General features: G+C 39.2%; 1 protein-coding gene across 3 annotated transcripts; it reads left to right on the forward strand.

Annotated features, from left to right (window-relative positions):
* Positions 1-680: 680 nt before the first annotated feature.
* On the forward strand, positions 681-13,655 carry iqce (IQ motif containing E). Of its 3 annotated transcripts, none has more exons than XM_067585230.1 (21): positions 681-1,129; positions 1,940-1,981; positions 2,150-2,198; positions 2,303-2,452; positions 3,397-3,498; positions 3,667-3,737; positions 3,992-4,105; positions 4,205-4,255; positions 4,349-4,419; positions 4,509-4,581; positions 4,666-4,706; positions 4,984-5,135; positions 6,345-6,400; positions 6,504-6,745; positions 6,849-6,956; positions 8,224-8,503; positions 8,642-8,728; positions 9,249-9,376; positions 9,482-9,567; positions 11,216-11,314; positions 11,635-13,655. In XM_067585230.1, the coding sequence occupies exons 1-21, from the start codon at positions 1,055-1,057 to the stop codon at positions 11,757-11,759; spliced, it is 2,202 nt and encodes a 733-aa protein (XP_067441331.1). In that variant the 5' UTR covers positions 681-1,054; the 3' UTR covers positions 11,760-13,655. The 3 variants fall into 3 exon arrangements, with proteins under 3 accessions (XP_067441331.1, XP_067441332.1, XP_067441333.1); XM_067585231.1 differs by having other exon boundaries at positions 2,153-2,198; XM_067585232.1 differs by lacking the exons at positions 11,216-11,314; positions 11,635-13,655 and adding an exon at positions 10,889-11,147.
* The last annotated feature ends 387 nt before the right edge of the window (positions 13,656-14,042 follow it).

Raw genomic sequence — 14,042 nt, forward strand, 5'->3', positions numbered from 1 at the left:
AGAAAAAAACTGTTGACATTCACCCCTAGGTAGAGCTGGACAATATATCGACATTATGTCAATATCATGATATGAGACTAGATATCGCCTTAGATTTTGGATATCATAATATTGTGATATGGCCTAAGTGTTGTCTTTTCCTAGTTTTAAAGGCTGCATCACAGTAAAGTGATGTAATTTTCTTATCAGACTGTTCTAGCTGTTCTATTATTTGCCTTTACCCATTTAGTTATTATATACACATTATTGATGATTATTTATCAAAAATCTCATTGTGTAAATATTTTGCGAAAGCACCTATAGTCATCCCTACAATATTGTCACAATATCGATATTGAGATATTAGGTCAAAAATATCGTGATATTTGATTTTGTCCATATCACAAAGCCCTATTCACCTCTGAGCTGTGGTTTAAATATTAGCATTATCAAGCTCGACAAAACTAACAATGTGCAACCGATTTGAATTTTCAATATAAGTCTCTAATTGAAAAACGCGTTCCAAAAATATTCAAATGTCACAGTTATTCACCACAAATCAAAACATAATTGATCAAAAATGTGTAGTAAATTAAAACTCATTTTTCTAAACTCTGTTTTATTCGAGTTTTCTAAGGTTTTTCGTGTTCAAGCTTGTATTTTGAAGGCGGAATAGCACAGTTTCCGGTAGCGCTCAGACTTTTTCTAGCTAGTTGAACGCAGCTCATTAACAGCTGCCTGGTTGCTAGACGACTCAATCTGCAACACTGGTGTGAAAACAGTAACCTCCACACGGAAAGAAAACGACGTTTTAACGGATTTCAGGAAGCTATGGTTAACAGTCTCTGTCACCGCATCACCGGCTTGTTAGACGGAGATTTCGTCTTGTGGTGGACAAAAAACCGAGTTGTAGCATAACTGTTAGCTAACGTCTCTTTTGTTGCCCCATGTTTTTACCACTAGCAAGAGAGGCAACGTGAAGTGCGCTTTTCTTGACTGAGAGGAGGAAAAATGAGAAGATTACACACGGAGAAAGTCAAGTTTTCCAACTTAACGTAACGCTTGTTTTCCAGATATGTTTAGTGCAACTGCTGCCAAGGTGTCTGTGGAGGCGAGTGATGTTCAAACAGACGAAGACTGTGAAGAGCTGGTGAGTCTGAAGCTGTGGGGTTTAGGTCAAGAAAACAACTGACTTTGTCCCTGAGGAAAGTCTGTAAATTGGTTGTTTTGGTCAGTGTTTTCGTACTTATTTGAAGCTTGTAGTTGTGGCATTTGTCAGACTTGTGTCCATACTGAGCCTGTAGCTCTAAACATCACACAATACAGTAGTTTATAGCAGTTGTAAGTTAATGCCTGTTACATGAGGATTCAACCAAAGCTGTAACTATTAGTCCATTAATCGAATAGTTGATCAACAGAAAATAAATTATTTTGATAATCGAGTCATTTTGTAAAAAAAAAAATACAACAATTCTCCCATTCCAGCTTCTGAAATGTGAATATTTTCTGGGTTCTTTAGTCCTCTATGATAATAAAGTGAATATCTTTGGGTTATGGACTTGTGATCAAGACAAAACAAGACATTTGAAGCTGCGTCTTGGGCTTTTGGAAACAGTGATATCCAAAAGTATGAAAAAGTAATCTGTAAGTAAATGAAGTAAAATTTAAATTGAATATAAATAAATACATATTGTGTAACATAAATCTCCTTTATCCATTTAATCATTTGGTGGCCGCTCAAATCTATAGACTCTTTAGGGGACTCTTTCTCCCAGTTTGGGAACGATTGATTTATGGGGTTAATTTGATTTACACAAATTAAACATAGTCTCAACATTTGAAAAAAAGCGTACTTATATGAAATGTGTTAATTGAGTAATGTTTTCCTCTCTCTATCTCCCTCTGTTTTTCGAAATTTCTCACTCATTGACACACATACACCTTCCTCTGTTCAACATAGGTTGAGGATGGCTTCTCTTTCTCTGCAGATATTTTGGAAAAGGTAAACAAATCAGCTGTTAATGATGAATATTATTTGTGGCATGACATCTGGTTCACTCTTGTACTTTTGTCTTCATGTTAAGGTTGATGTCTTGCTTTAGATGTATGTTGTTCCTCAGATCGTTTTTGTTTCATACTTCTGCTTTAACAACTTGATTTTGTCCTCCAGCAGAGAACAAGGAGGAAGAGATCTTCTGTCAAGCCTCCTCCTTCTCCCAGTAAGACTTGCTCAGCTGCTCTGTGGGGAATGTTTTCAGACACTGTAACACAACCCACCTTCCAAATTGCTTGCTTGTTTATATATGTTTCTGTGTATATGTAGGGTCTCCATACCTCTCGAGTCTGAATGTGAACTCTAGGAGGGCAGCGGTGGCGGCCTGGAGACTGCCGAGGGCCTCGCTGGGGGACACCAGAGGGGACACTCCTGGGGACATGGGCTCAGCTCGCCTCACATCCCTCAGCAACGGCCATGGTAGGCACCGTACAAACACAACCGTGTCTCCGCAGACAGAGTCTCTCCTCGGGAGGGATGGCTGGAGGAGTGGCTGTTGAGGCTTAGATGGAAGGAGAGATGGATAGAAGGAGAAGTGCGAGGCTCAGACTGTTTGTTCAGCTGATAAGTGGTTTGCTGACTTTGTAGGTATCCTGCTCAGTACTGATGACTTTGGGAAACTTTTAGGACTTTGATATTTACTGCAGGCTCATACTGGCTGATTTTTCTGGCCACCTGCTGGTAGAAGAAGTCCACAACAAACTGAAAAACACTGACACTAATAGATTAATCACATTATACAGTTGTAACAGCTAACATGTTTGCGACTAGAGCTGCATCGATTAGTCAATTAATCAATTAGTTGGTCAACAGAAAATTTGATAATTGATTGATTGTTTTGAGTCATTTTTTAAAGAAAAAAAATGTCCAAAAAGCTTCACAAATGTGAATATTTTCTGGTTTCTTTGGTATTCTATGATAGTAAACAATATGTGACTGGGTTATGTACTGTTGGTGGTGAAGAAGAGGACATCACTTTGCACTTTAGGAAACAGTAGTCAACATTTTTGACCATTTTCCAACATTTTATAGACCAAATGACTAAAAATAATCAACAGACTTATCGATAATGAAAATAATCATTTTCTGCAGCTTTGTTTGCAACCACTTGTATATTTATTCATCCAGCAGATACAGAGCAACATTAGCATTCATTTGGGTTCATGTTTTTATCCACCTGACTAATCTGAGTCCAGTTTATCCTTTTAGTTCTGTTTTGCTTGCTAGCTTGTTGCACTGCCCCCAGTGGCCAAAAACATCAATTAACCCAGGTTCAAAGAATGAACAAACTACAGGATGTTCTCCACATGTGTTCAATCAGAGTTACGGAGTATTGAATCTTGTTCTCTCGTCCTCTATCTCAGATCTGTCCCAGCTGCTGAGATCAGAGTGTGATGTCACACCGGAGCTTCTGAAACAGACCTTGACTGCGAGGAAACACAAACATCTTCACTCTGCATCCAACGGTGAGAGAATGTCAATGAAGGTGTAGAAGTGGAGAGCAGACCGGTGTAGTTGGGGAGGGTGAACAGGATATGAATTCCATGTTGTTTCATAACTACAAGGTGAGAATGTGAGTGACATGCGTTGGGGTGATTGTGTACCATCTCCTAATTTGTCTGTATGTGTTTCAGGCTTCACCTTCGGCAGCGGTGACTACAGAGAGAAGGAGGACATGTATGATGAGATCATTCGCCTCAAGAAGGTAAAGTGTAATAAAATGAATGTGTAGTAGTTTGCTTGTCATTAAGAAACAAACACATTGTAGCAAAATGGCAGATTGCACTTCAGCTGGAGAGTTCAGGGTGAAGCGACCGTGCAAGCAAGCATCTGTGGCCTCCTGAAGTGGCCTTGATTTGTGAAAATTTGTGACAGTCTTAGTAGGAGTCAGATTTGGTGCCTCAGTTCCTTTTATGTCTTTCTGGATGTGTCATTAATCGCTGGTGCTGTTCTCTTCAGAGTCTTCAGGCGCAGAAGTCTGACAACCAGAAAATGAAAGCCAAACTTCGCCGCCTGGAGGGAGATAACGCCAAAAGAGAGAAACAGCTAGAAGAACTGTTGGATCCCACTAAAGTATGATCACTAAATTGCTTCTAATATTTGTCACGAAAACATTGAACGACAGATACATTTCAAGATATTTGTATATTGAAAATGTCTTTTTTTTTATAGGGATCTGAATATACTCGTAGTTTGGTGGATAAGAAAAAAGAAGGGAGTGTGGTGAGTATATCCAGTATATTGGTGAAAATACAAGAGATTATTTTTAAGGATGGATCATAAACAAGCTTATAAAACTGTTTTCTATCCATTAAGGTTCTCAACGGGCTGAAACAGAGAATCCTGAAGCTGGAGCAGCAGTGTAGAGAGAAAGAAAATGCTCTAAGGTGAAATGTCACCACACTTATACATCAGTCCAATTGGTTTAGGCGTGAAGCAGCATAATGTTCAGTTTGTTTCCTTTTTTATTTTCCAGTAAACTGCAGAGTGAGCTGAGGACTACCAACCTGGAGGAGCTGAAGATAACAGTAGAAACCTACTTTGAAGAGGTCTGTATTTTGTTGCTTGCAGCATTTTAGCTCAGCTGTGGAAAAGGAAATGTCATCTAACTTGTAATGTGTTCATGTGTGCAGATCCAAAGACTGAGGATGCTTTTAGAAGCTGCAGAGAAAAGGTACGCATCTCCTCATCAAGTTTTATGTTTTTTTGTGACACAGAACAATTTGTATCACGGGAAGTAAAAAAATGTGTATAGTCTGAGCCTGATATACTGACCCTAAATAAACCTGTTTGTGTTAGTCTGAATGGGTTTTTAATCTCACAAGAAAATGATCTTCCCTTAAAAGGACGGGCTTGTAGATCTTTGTGATGCATGTTAAGGAAATACTCTATATCATCCCTGCCTTCAGCATCTCCATCTTCCTCACGTCCCTCTCTCTGTCTGCCCACAGTAGTCGAGCAGAGAGTAAATGCTCTCAGAGGCAGCAGAAAGCTCTGAGCTCCACCGTTCTGCGTCTGTCTGAGAACCTGAAGCAGCTTCAACAGGAAAACACAACGCTCAGAGAGGAGCTCAACACTGAGAGTCCTGCTGGAGGAATCAAAGGTCTTTACTCACACATGTAAACACACAGGAGCCCACAACAGACGCAATTAAAAGACATTTACTTCCATTGTCTTTTTTGGTTTATCCAGTGAATTAAGGTTCTTCATCAGACTAATGCAACAGTCCTAGAAGTCCAGTACTGCCATGAAGCAGTCCTGCTCTTTGATTTGTAAATAGCCCACAATGGCCTAATATAAATGTGGCAGCAATCTTCTCTCTATCATCCAAATTACCACTACTATTATAGTCTGTATATAGGCAATAAGCTCCAGGTGCAGCTTAGATTTCTTTTAACTTAATGGCGAAATCTTTGCATAATTACTGGCTTATTGGTATGCAGCATCCACAGTACCTTATGTCCTCCAATTACGAGGGCTTTCACTGCTTCCTCATCCGAGCAAAAGGGTTTTATCCTCATGTTAATCCTCTCTTCCTTTCATTGTGAGCGAAGTTTTTTTTGACTCACATCTAAGCGGCAATCTTCTCTCTGTCATCCAAAGTACCACCACTGTTACAGTCTGTGTATAGGCAATAAGATGATTAATTATGAGAGCTACTGGCTGTGACGTAATTAGTAGCCTATCTAAAGGAGCATTTCAACCTTTTTAGCTACTACAGTATTAACATTAGCACAGAATATACCTTCTTTTTTTTAAAAATATGGCTTTTACATTGAACCAGAGATATTAAAAAAGTGGATAGCTATCTTGGTATAAACAGTATAAATGTCTTCTTGGTTGTCTTATGTTTCCTTATGTTATATAACATCATATTGCCCAACCCTAACAATAAAGTATGAGCTACTGATCTTTTTTGTTGCAATTCTCATATCTTTTTTTAAACAAAATATTTTTGAAAATTTTAAGGTTTTGCTTGGAATAGCTTAGTTGTGTCTAGACCAGTGCATACTAAAATAAAAAAACAATAACAACTATTAAAAATGATATAAAACACATTAGAAAATCAATACATTTTTAAAAAAGTAGCAAAATATTAGATTTTTCAGTGTTTTTGAAGTCCTATAAAAATCTCTATTATTAATCCAGGTCTATACAGTGAACTGGGTTGTTAAGACTGAATTAGTTGGGGATAATATCTGATTAGAAGCGTATCAATCCTCAACCATGCAACAGAGAATGTAACACATTGCTGTATTGTTTCCTGTGCTGTAATGCTGATGAAAGAAATGTGTCCTTGTGTGTCTCCTAGGTTACAGAGAGTGGAGTAAACAGAGACTGCTGAGAAGGCTGTTTGAAGTGGAGAAGGTGAGAGGAAAATGTAACTTATTGTCCATGTAAACACACGCAATTGTCTTTGTCAGGCTGTCAGTTTTAGAGTTCACAGTTTCATCCTCTCTCCTCCTATCAGAGGCTGGAGGACAGCAGGAAAGACGCCCATAGAGCAAAGAGCAGCAGCCGATTGGACCAGGAGGTTCAGACCACGCCCACTGAGAGTCTGGATGTTAAGCAAGGGTTTGCCATGGCAACAGAGGCAGTGGTCTCCGTGGGAACGATCACTGAGGAAGGGGAGGAGGTTTCTGCTCTGAGAGGACGCCTCAGCCAATTGGAGATAGAGAGGGCGGAGCTCCAAGAGACGCTGTCGAGTAAAGAGTGAGTGAGGAAAAACTGTAAATTGACCTATATGCTGTATGTAGCAGAGGGCAAAAAGCTTTGAATTTTGTTTGTGAGACTGAATCTGTTTTTGTGTTTTCAGTGATGAAGTGAGACAGTTGAGGACAGAAAGAGAAGAACTGGAGAAAGAGGCTGAGCAATGGAAGGCTGAACAGACAAATGAACGGGACAAAGAGATTCAGCAGCATAAGTATGTGATTTGTGATCGATTTCATTAAATTCAACATGCCATGACATGTTACACACATTCAATTTGGTGGTCAAAGGTCACTGTGCCCTCAAAAAAACATGTTTTTGGCCCTAACTCAAGAATTCAGACACTAATTATGACAAAGTTTCACACAAATGTCTAATAGGATAAAATGATAAAATGAAGGTCAAAGGTCAACTTCACTGTGACATCATAATGTTCTGCAAAAACACTCTTCTGGCCATTATTCAACGCCGTAACAGAAGGGGAGATTGTGACCATATTTCACATTTGGTCGGACGCTGAATTGGTGACACTAATCTTGGGTTCCCACCTTAAAACTGTGGTGATTTTATAGATCTTCTGTGCTGCTGGGTTGGGCTCTGCACCAACATCCATATCTGAAGCTTTGTCTACTGTCATGGCAACAACTTTGTGTTCTATCAGAATCAGCTTTAGTGGCCAAGCATGTGGACACATACAAGGAAAATACACTTAAAACCTTTTTACTAAATTCCTTCAAAGTCTTCACTACAAATATTATGAGTCTGGATGGACATGGATATAAGCTGCAACTTGACTGGTTGGCGGAGGTGTACAACTGCAAGGTGCTTTTTCTAGTTTTTAAGATAAAAGTTAAATATATTTTTTTCTAAACTCTCACAAGCTATTGATGGGTTTACATCTGAGACATCTACATATACCAGAGTCTTTGTGTGGCAGGCAGACACAGTTGGCATTAGAGCTGCAACGAGTAGTCGAAATAATCAATTAGTCAATTGACAGAAAATTAATCAGCAACTTTTTTGATAATCAAATAATTGTTTTAATTACTTTTTAAGCTGAAACACAAAATTTGCTGAATGCAGCTTCTTGAATGTGAGGATCTGAGACTTTTCTGTGTCATACATGATAGTAAACTGAATATTTGTAGACTGTGGATGGTTGATAAGACATTTGAAGACGTCACTTAGTTCTCTGAGGCATTAAAACTGTAATTTTATATAGTGTTATTTATACATAACTTCTACTTTAAAGCACTGCCATGTGTAAAGAGTCAGCAAGGTTTACCTAAACAAACTATGGGTTTGTTAGTTAACTAACTAGTCTACATGCTGTTAAAGTAGCAAAGAAATTTATATTAATGCTGGTATGCAAAGGCTGGCAGATTCTAATGCTAGCTTATATGAGATTTGTGAGTTGTAGTGGAAGTCTCATTTTGTCACGTTAACCCATTTGTTATGCATGTGTGTTTGTGTTTTCTCAGACAGGAACTGGAGCAGTTAAGGGCGAGGATTCAAACTCTGGAGGAGGACAGAAGCAAACTTGCACAAGCTGAACCGTCTCCTCTCTCTCCCACAACACAAGAGACCCACGAGGACACTCAAGACAGAGCAGGTCTGGAGGAAGGAGAAGAAAGGGACACTGGAGGGAGAGAGAAGGAGGGGGAAGGAGCAGAGAAGAAGAGGAGTGAGAATGGGCGGCAGAAAGAGAGAGAGAAAGCGGCGAGCATCATCCAGACAAATTGGAGGGAGTATAGAAATAGGGTATGTAACACACTGCAATTATGTAAAAAAAAAACAAAAGTTATTGATGTGTGAGAGAAAGTTATTGGTGTGGGAGAAGTATTATGTAAAAAACGTCAAGACACTTTGTCCCAGATTTCTCTTTCCATTCATCTTTAGGACATTGTGATGTTGCAGTCAGCATTAAGAGGCCATTTCCTCAGAGAATCACAGCTCAAGGACCTGCAGAAAGATGCACAGAAAAAGGTTTCGCCCACACACATACACTTCCACACAGACCCAAAGTCAGAGTAGATCTGTAAAGCAGCAAGCGTTGCACCATTATCACTAAGTATCACTATCACAGGTGTATTTTAAATTTATTGGCCACTGTAATCAAGAAAAATGATATTATTTTTGATGCAGTATGAAATTCTTGGTTCCTTTTCACAGTAAGACGCTGTGTGTGCATTTAAGTTAGCAATATTGTCAAGTGTGTTATCAAGAGTAAAGAATTGCCCTGATAATAGAGTAAAATAATGTGAAAATGTAGATTAAACAAGACATTTCTAAGCCTGGAACAGCTCTACTTTATATCATTATGAAATAAACCACAGCTGCAGTTTTGTCAAACAACCACTAGATGTCTCTAAAAGGCATTTTCTGTCAGTTACCTGTAATCTCGCTTTTACTCATCACATGCATGTTTTTCTGTCTGCGTCTCACCCACTGAACCATTATTTCTTTCTCCTTTTTGCTCTGTCTCTACCTCATCTTCTCTTTTCAGGCTGTTGAGGCAACAAACCGCAGTGATGTGGCCTCTCCTGTAGAAGGAGAGCTGGATGCAGTTGCCTTGACGATGATACAGTCTGCATTCAGGGGACACCTTGCTCGCCGTAGTCTTGCAATAGAGAGGTGACTCATGTTTACACCGAAAAATATATAAAAAAAACAGCCACAGTTAAACAAGCAATACATAAATCCAGCATAACTTGTGTGTGTGTGTGTGTGTGTGTTTAGCTCAGGGTTCTCTGTGCCTTCTCCACTGTCTCTGCCAATGCTGGTACCAAGAAGAGCTCGGTCAACACACACATCCAGCAGAACAGGTGGGGTTCACACACACTTATTTCTGATTTATTTAATATTTCTTATTTAAATCTTTATTTTATTTATATATATATATATATATATATGAACAAACACACACAAAACACCTTTATAAATAAAAAAATACAGAGTCATATTGACCATATGGTACATAGCATCATCCAAAAAGAAACTCAAAAAAAGGAAAAACAAAGTAGACAAAACACTTTCCCACTCCCCCATCTTGCTATACCCATGTAGCTACACATCCATCTTCACTGAATCTCTTAGCTTAAAGGGGACATATGCTTTTCGTGGTTTTCCTGTTATATTTTATTAGTTATAATATCAGATGTCGATGTTAAACATGGTCAAAGGTTCACAACTTGAGGTGAATGCATGTAAAAATAATCCTTCCAAGTCAAAAGCCCGGGCTTGTAATGCTACCTCTACTAGCCTTTGTTTCTAAGGTTGTTCCGTTGTCCACCAGCATATTTCAGATGGGACTTGGAGAAGTTTCAGCGCTTAAGTAAAGAATGTGAAAAGTTAAATGCGACTGCTACTGTTTGTTTACGTAGCCTCCACAACCGTCAGAAGTCTGCCGAGGACCTTAAAGAGACAGGAGCTAAAACGGCCTGTTTCAGACAGAGGCTGAACTGTAGAGCTTCATAAAGGGCCAGTATAAGATAAATGAGGAGTTTTTTTGAACTGTAAATCATGCAAAGATATTTCAGTACAGCCCCAGAATGTACATATAAACCCGGAAATGTGCATATGTCCCTTTTAAGGTATTTCATGCTACTTGCCTCAACTCTTATTTCAAGGTTAAGGGGTTAATGTTTGAGGGAACATGTATGAACATACATGGATATATCACAGATATACAGTACGTATATGAGACACATAACTTGTCAAACATCCACACTCCTTTTAGACTGTAAATGTAGGAAAGTGTTTTTCCACAGGAAACAAACCATCAGCACAACTACTCTACAGATACCAGACAGGGTTTAGGCTTGTTGTTTGTTGGGTCTGCAGCACCACGGCCTCATTTCTACCCAGACACCTTTTATGAGTAGTGATGGATCTTGCTGGCACGATGATCTAATTTCCACAGTGACTGCATCCTCTGCCTCAGCCTAAGCTTCAACAGCCTTCTATTAGATTCAGATAATGATACAGACAGAGAGCAGCAGTGTGGATCAGTAGCGTTACCTCGCATGACACCTAAAGATCTAGAGCTGCCACTGCTCAAGAGTCCTCATCCTGAGCTACTTCCTGACCTTAATGACTCTGTTAGACTCCACTGCTTTCCCTTCCATCTCACTGACTTTCTAATAGGGAAGCAGCATATGGGTGCATAGAGCAGAGCAGCGTTGTCAGCGGTTTTCCTCGCATGTTAACAAGACTGCCGCCGCATACCATGTGCAGAGGGGCTTCACTGAGAGATTTTGGACAAAACCATCTGATCTTGTGTTCCTGATTTTATTTATTAAAGCGTTTTGCAAGGAGGCATGGTGTCATAACTGTAGTTTACATGAATGTGGAATGGAAACAAGGGAAGCTTTGGTTCGAGTATGACATCTACAGTGTGTGTATGTGTTTATATTCAGAGGATGTGTCTGAAATTTGCTTTAATGGCTGGTTATGTGTTGTTCTGTTGGCAAGGTGCCGCATCTCTCCATAACAATGATGAAAAGCAGGGTGAGGAAGAACACCTCTGGCCTGTCTCGAGCACTCACACATCCAGCATGACACCCATAACAGGTTAGATATATCCATTTCTCTATTATGACTGTGTTAAGAGCACATAAGGTTCTTTTTTAGCAACCCCTGTTTTGTGTGTGTGGGTGTTTGTATGTGTGCTAAAACCTTATTTGACTCAGAAGATGGAATAAAAGTTTGGAAAATATGCTGAAATAAGAGCCAAAGAATCTGAAATATTCATGCATCAACATGTCCGGTACAAATTGCAGCATACATGAAATTCTATTGATTGCACCTTCTATTGTGTTAATTTTGAAGTTCTTCAGGGTTAAACGGGTATAAATTCAGCTAACACGGTTCTATCTGTACGTCTCCTGCAGCCCAAACAGAGCTCCAGTGCCCAGCAGAGTCTGGTGGAGCCGCTGCAGTCGATTCTGACGATTCTGACGACATCATCGTGTCTCCCTCACGCCCTCTGAGAAGCAGAGAAGTCTTAATCTTATAGACCGTCCGTCTGGGTTGGGTGGTGCGTGTTTCTGTGTGCATGTGTTTGAGAGTGTCGGCAGGAGGAATTTCTGCTTCTGTTTCTACTCAGAGGTTTAAACCACCATGTCTTTGTCTTACTGAACCTGCAAATGACAGCTGGGATATCCTAATATACCGTATTTCCTCAAATAGTGGTCAGGGCCTTTGTTTACCTCAACTGCAGAGGGTACCAGGCCTTTATTGGAAGCACGCTCATATTAGTGAGAGGCCTTTATTTCTAATTCCCTCTGTTTGATAAGGATATTTGCTCATACTTTAGTGCAAACCTTCCTTGTTTTCTGATCTGCTTAAGTTTTTGTTATTGCCTTACCAGTTACCACTTACTCCAACGTGCGGAACAATAATGCTAGAGCGTGAGTTTCACCTGGAACGTTTTGGCAGTGGACCACTTAGCTGTAGCATGTGGGTAGCATCCTCATGTATTGTATTGTATTTATTTATCGGGACAGTGTACAGTTTTAACGTAAATGATGCACTGTACCAGATTTAGCTTGAAGCTAATTTTCATCTGCAATCCCTTACAATTAAAACATATAACAGTACAAAGCAAAAAATACAGAGCACATTATACAAAATATAAAGCTACACACAATAGCACATCACATACACCCACAATGTCAACTAGAAATTAATAATGTAAACTATGTATGCTTGCCAGCTTAACCAAGTTATCCTGGTTACCCTGGTTACCCATGATCATGTAATGTCGCTGCAGTCATTATCATTAAACTATGCGCCGTTATCCCCGTATTTAAACGATATTGCGTTTCCTCCGTCCCCCTCCCCTCTCTGTGACGGTCAGCTAGAGGGCTCCGCATGTACTCATAGAACTGGACTTACGTCCAGGTAACTTCTATTTATGCTTAACTGGCATACACCTCATATAACAGGCACCAGGAGAGGTGTCAATCACGCCCCCCGACGTTATCGGAGACCCGGCTTTTAATTGACTACCATCTTTTATTTGAGGAAATACGGTAAGTCAGGATAATATAGAACATATACAATATTTGCTGTCTGCTTATTTTGTCATCTGTGCAAGCACTTCTCCTACAGTAATAACCAGAACATTCTGGGAAGTCAGGTGCAGGATCTTTTATAACATGGAAATACGAGACACATAAACACCTCACTTTGATCACGGTCTTATGCAGGATACTGACAAAACATAAAGATGCATCCAGTGTCTTATTAGAATGATTGACCAGTTTAGTGTTTAAACGCTTGGCCTTGAGGCTAAAGGATTTCCTGTCAAAGTGGAGGAGAAAACACTCGCGTGAACATGAAATGAGCATCCTCTTTCATTTTGACCTGTTATTCTAGTAGTTTATCGTTTGAGCCAAATAGCCCTTTTCAATTTGTCTTATTTATTCTCAGCGGTTGTTTTGTTTTGCCAAAGTGCCTACTGCATGGAGATTCAAATTTAAATTATGGTAATAATAAATGTATTAATTTCTGTTAACCTGACTGGCCCAATCGAGCTACATAACTGAAAAATCCTCTGGATTTCACAGGCTAATATATGTAATGAATCATATTTTGACATGCCTGATTTGTAACACGTAAATGTCCTTACACTAATCTATCATGTATGCTTAATAAATGATGGCTGATACTGAGGTATGATTTTCAACTGATGCACTATTGAGCCAAACTGTGAATAAATTATAGATCAGTCTGCTGCAATACTAAACACACAGTCAGTACAGTGGAGGAAACACAGGGAGGAATGCCAGTGATGTGTAAATGACGACCTTTAGGGAGGTCAACAAAGGATGAGTGCTTTTCTCCCCACATGATGTGTGTAACTTAATTTCTGAGACATTCAATAAAAAGCTGTTTTTTTTATAATGAAGTCTGCCGTATCTGATGTGGTTCTTGCAGGATGGAGAGCAATTTAATTAAATGTACTCAAATACTGTACTTCAATGCAATTTTGAGGTACCTGTACTTTACTGGAGTATTTCAATGATTATTTTCTGATACCTGATACTTGTTTTCCACCACGTTTCTGAGGGAAATATTGTAGTTTTTATTTTTTTACTCCATTTAATTCATTTGACAACTTTCTTTTCAGATTGTGATTTTACACTAAACACTATAAAAAAAAAAACCCTATAAAATACAATACATTGTTAAAGATTAAATAAATGGTAAATGGACTGCACTTATATAGCGCCTTTCTAGTCCTCTGACCACTCAAAGCGCTTTTACACAACAAGCCACATTCATATGCTGATGG

Source organism: Thunnus thynnus, chromosome 3, assembly GCF_963924715.1.
Source record: "Thunnus thynnus chromosome 3, fThuThy2.1, whole genome shotgun sequence".
NCBI lineage: Eukaryota > Metazoa > Chordata > Actinopteri > Scombriformes > Scombridae > Thunnus > Thunnus thynnus.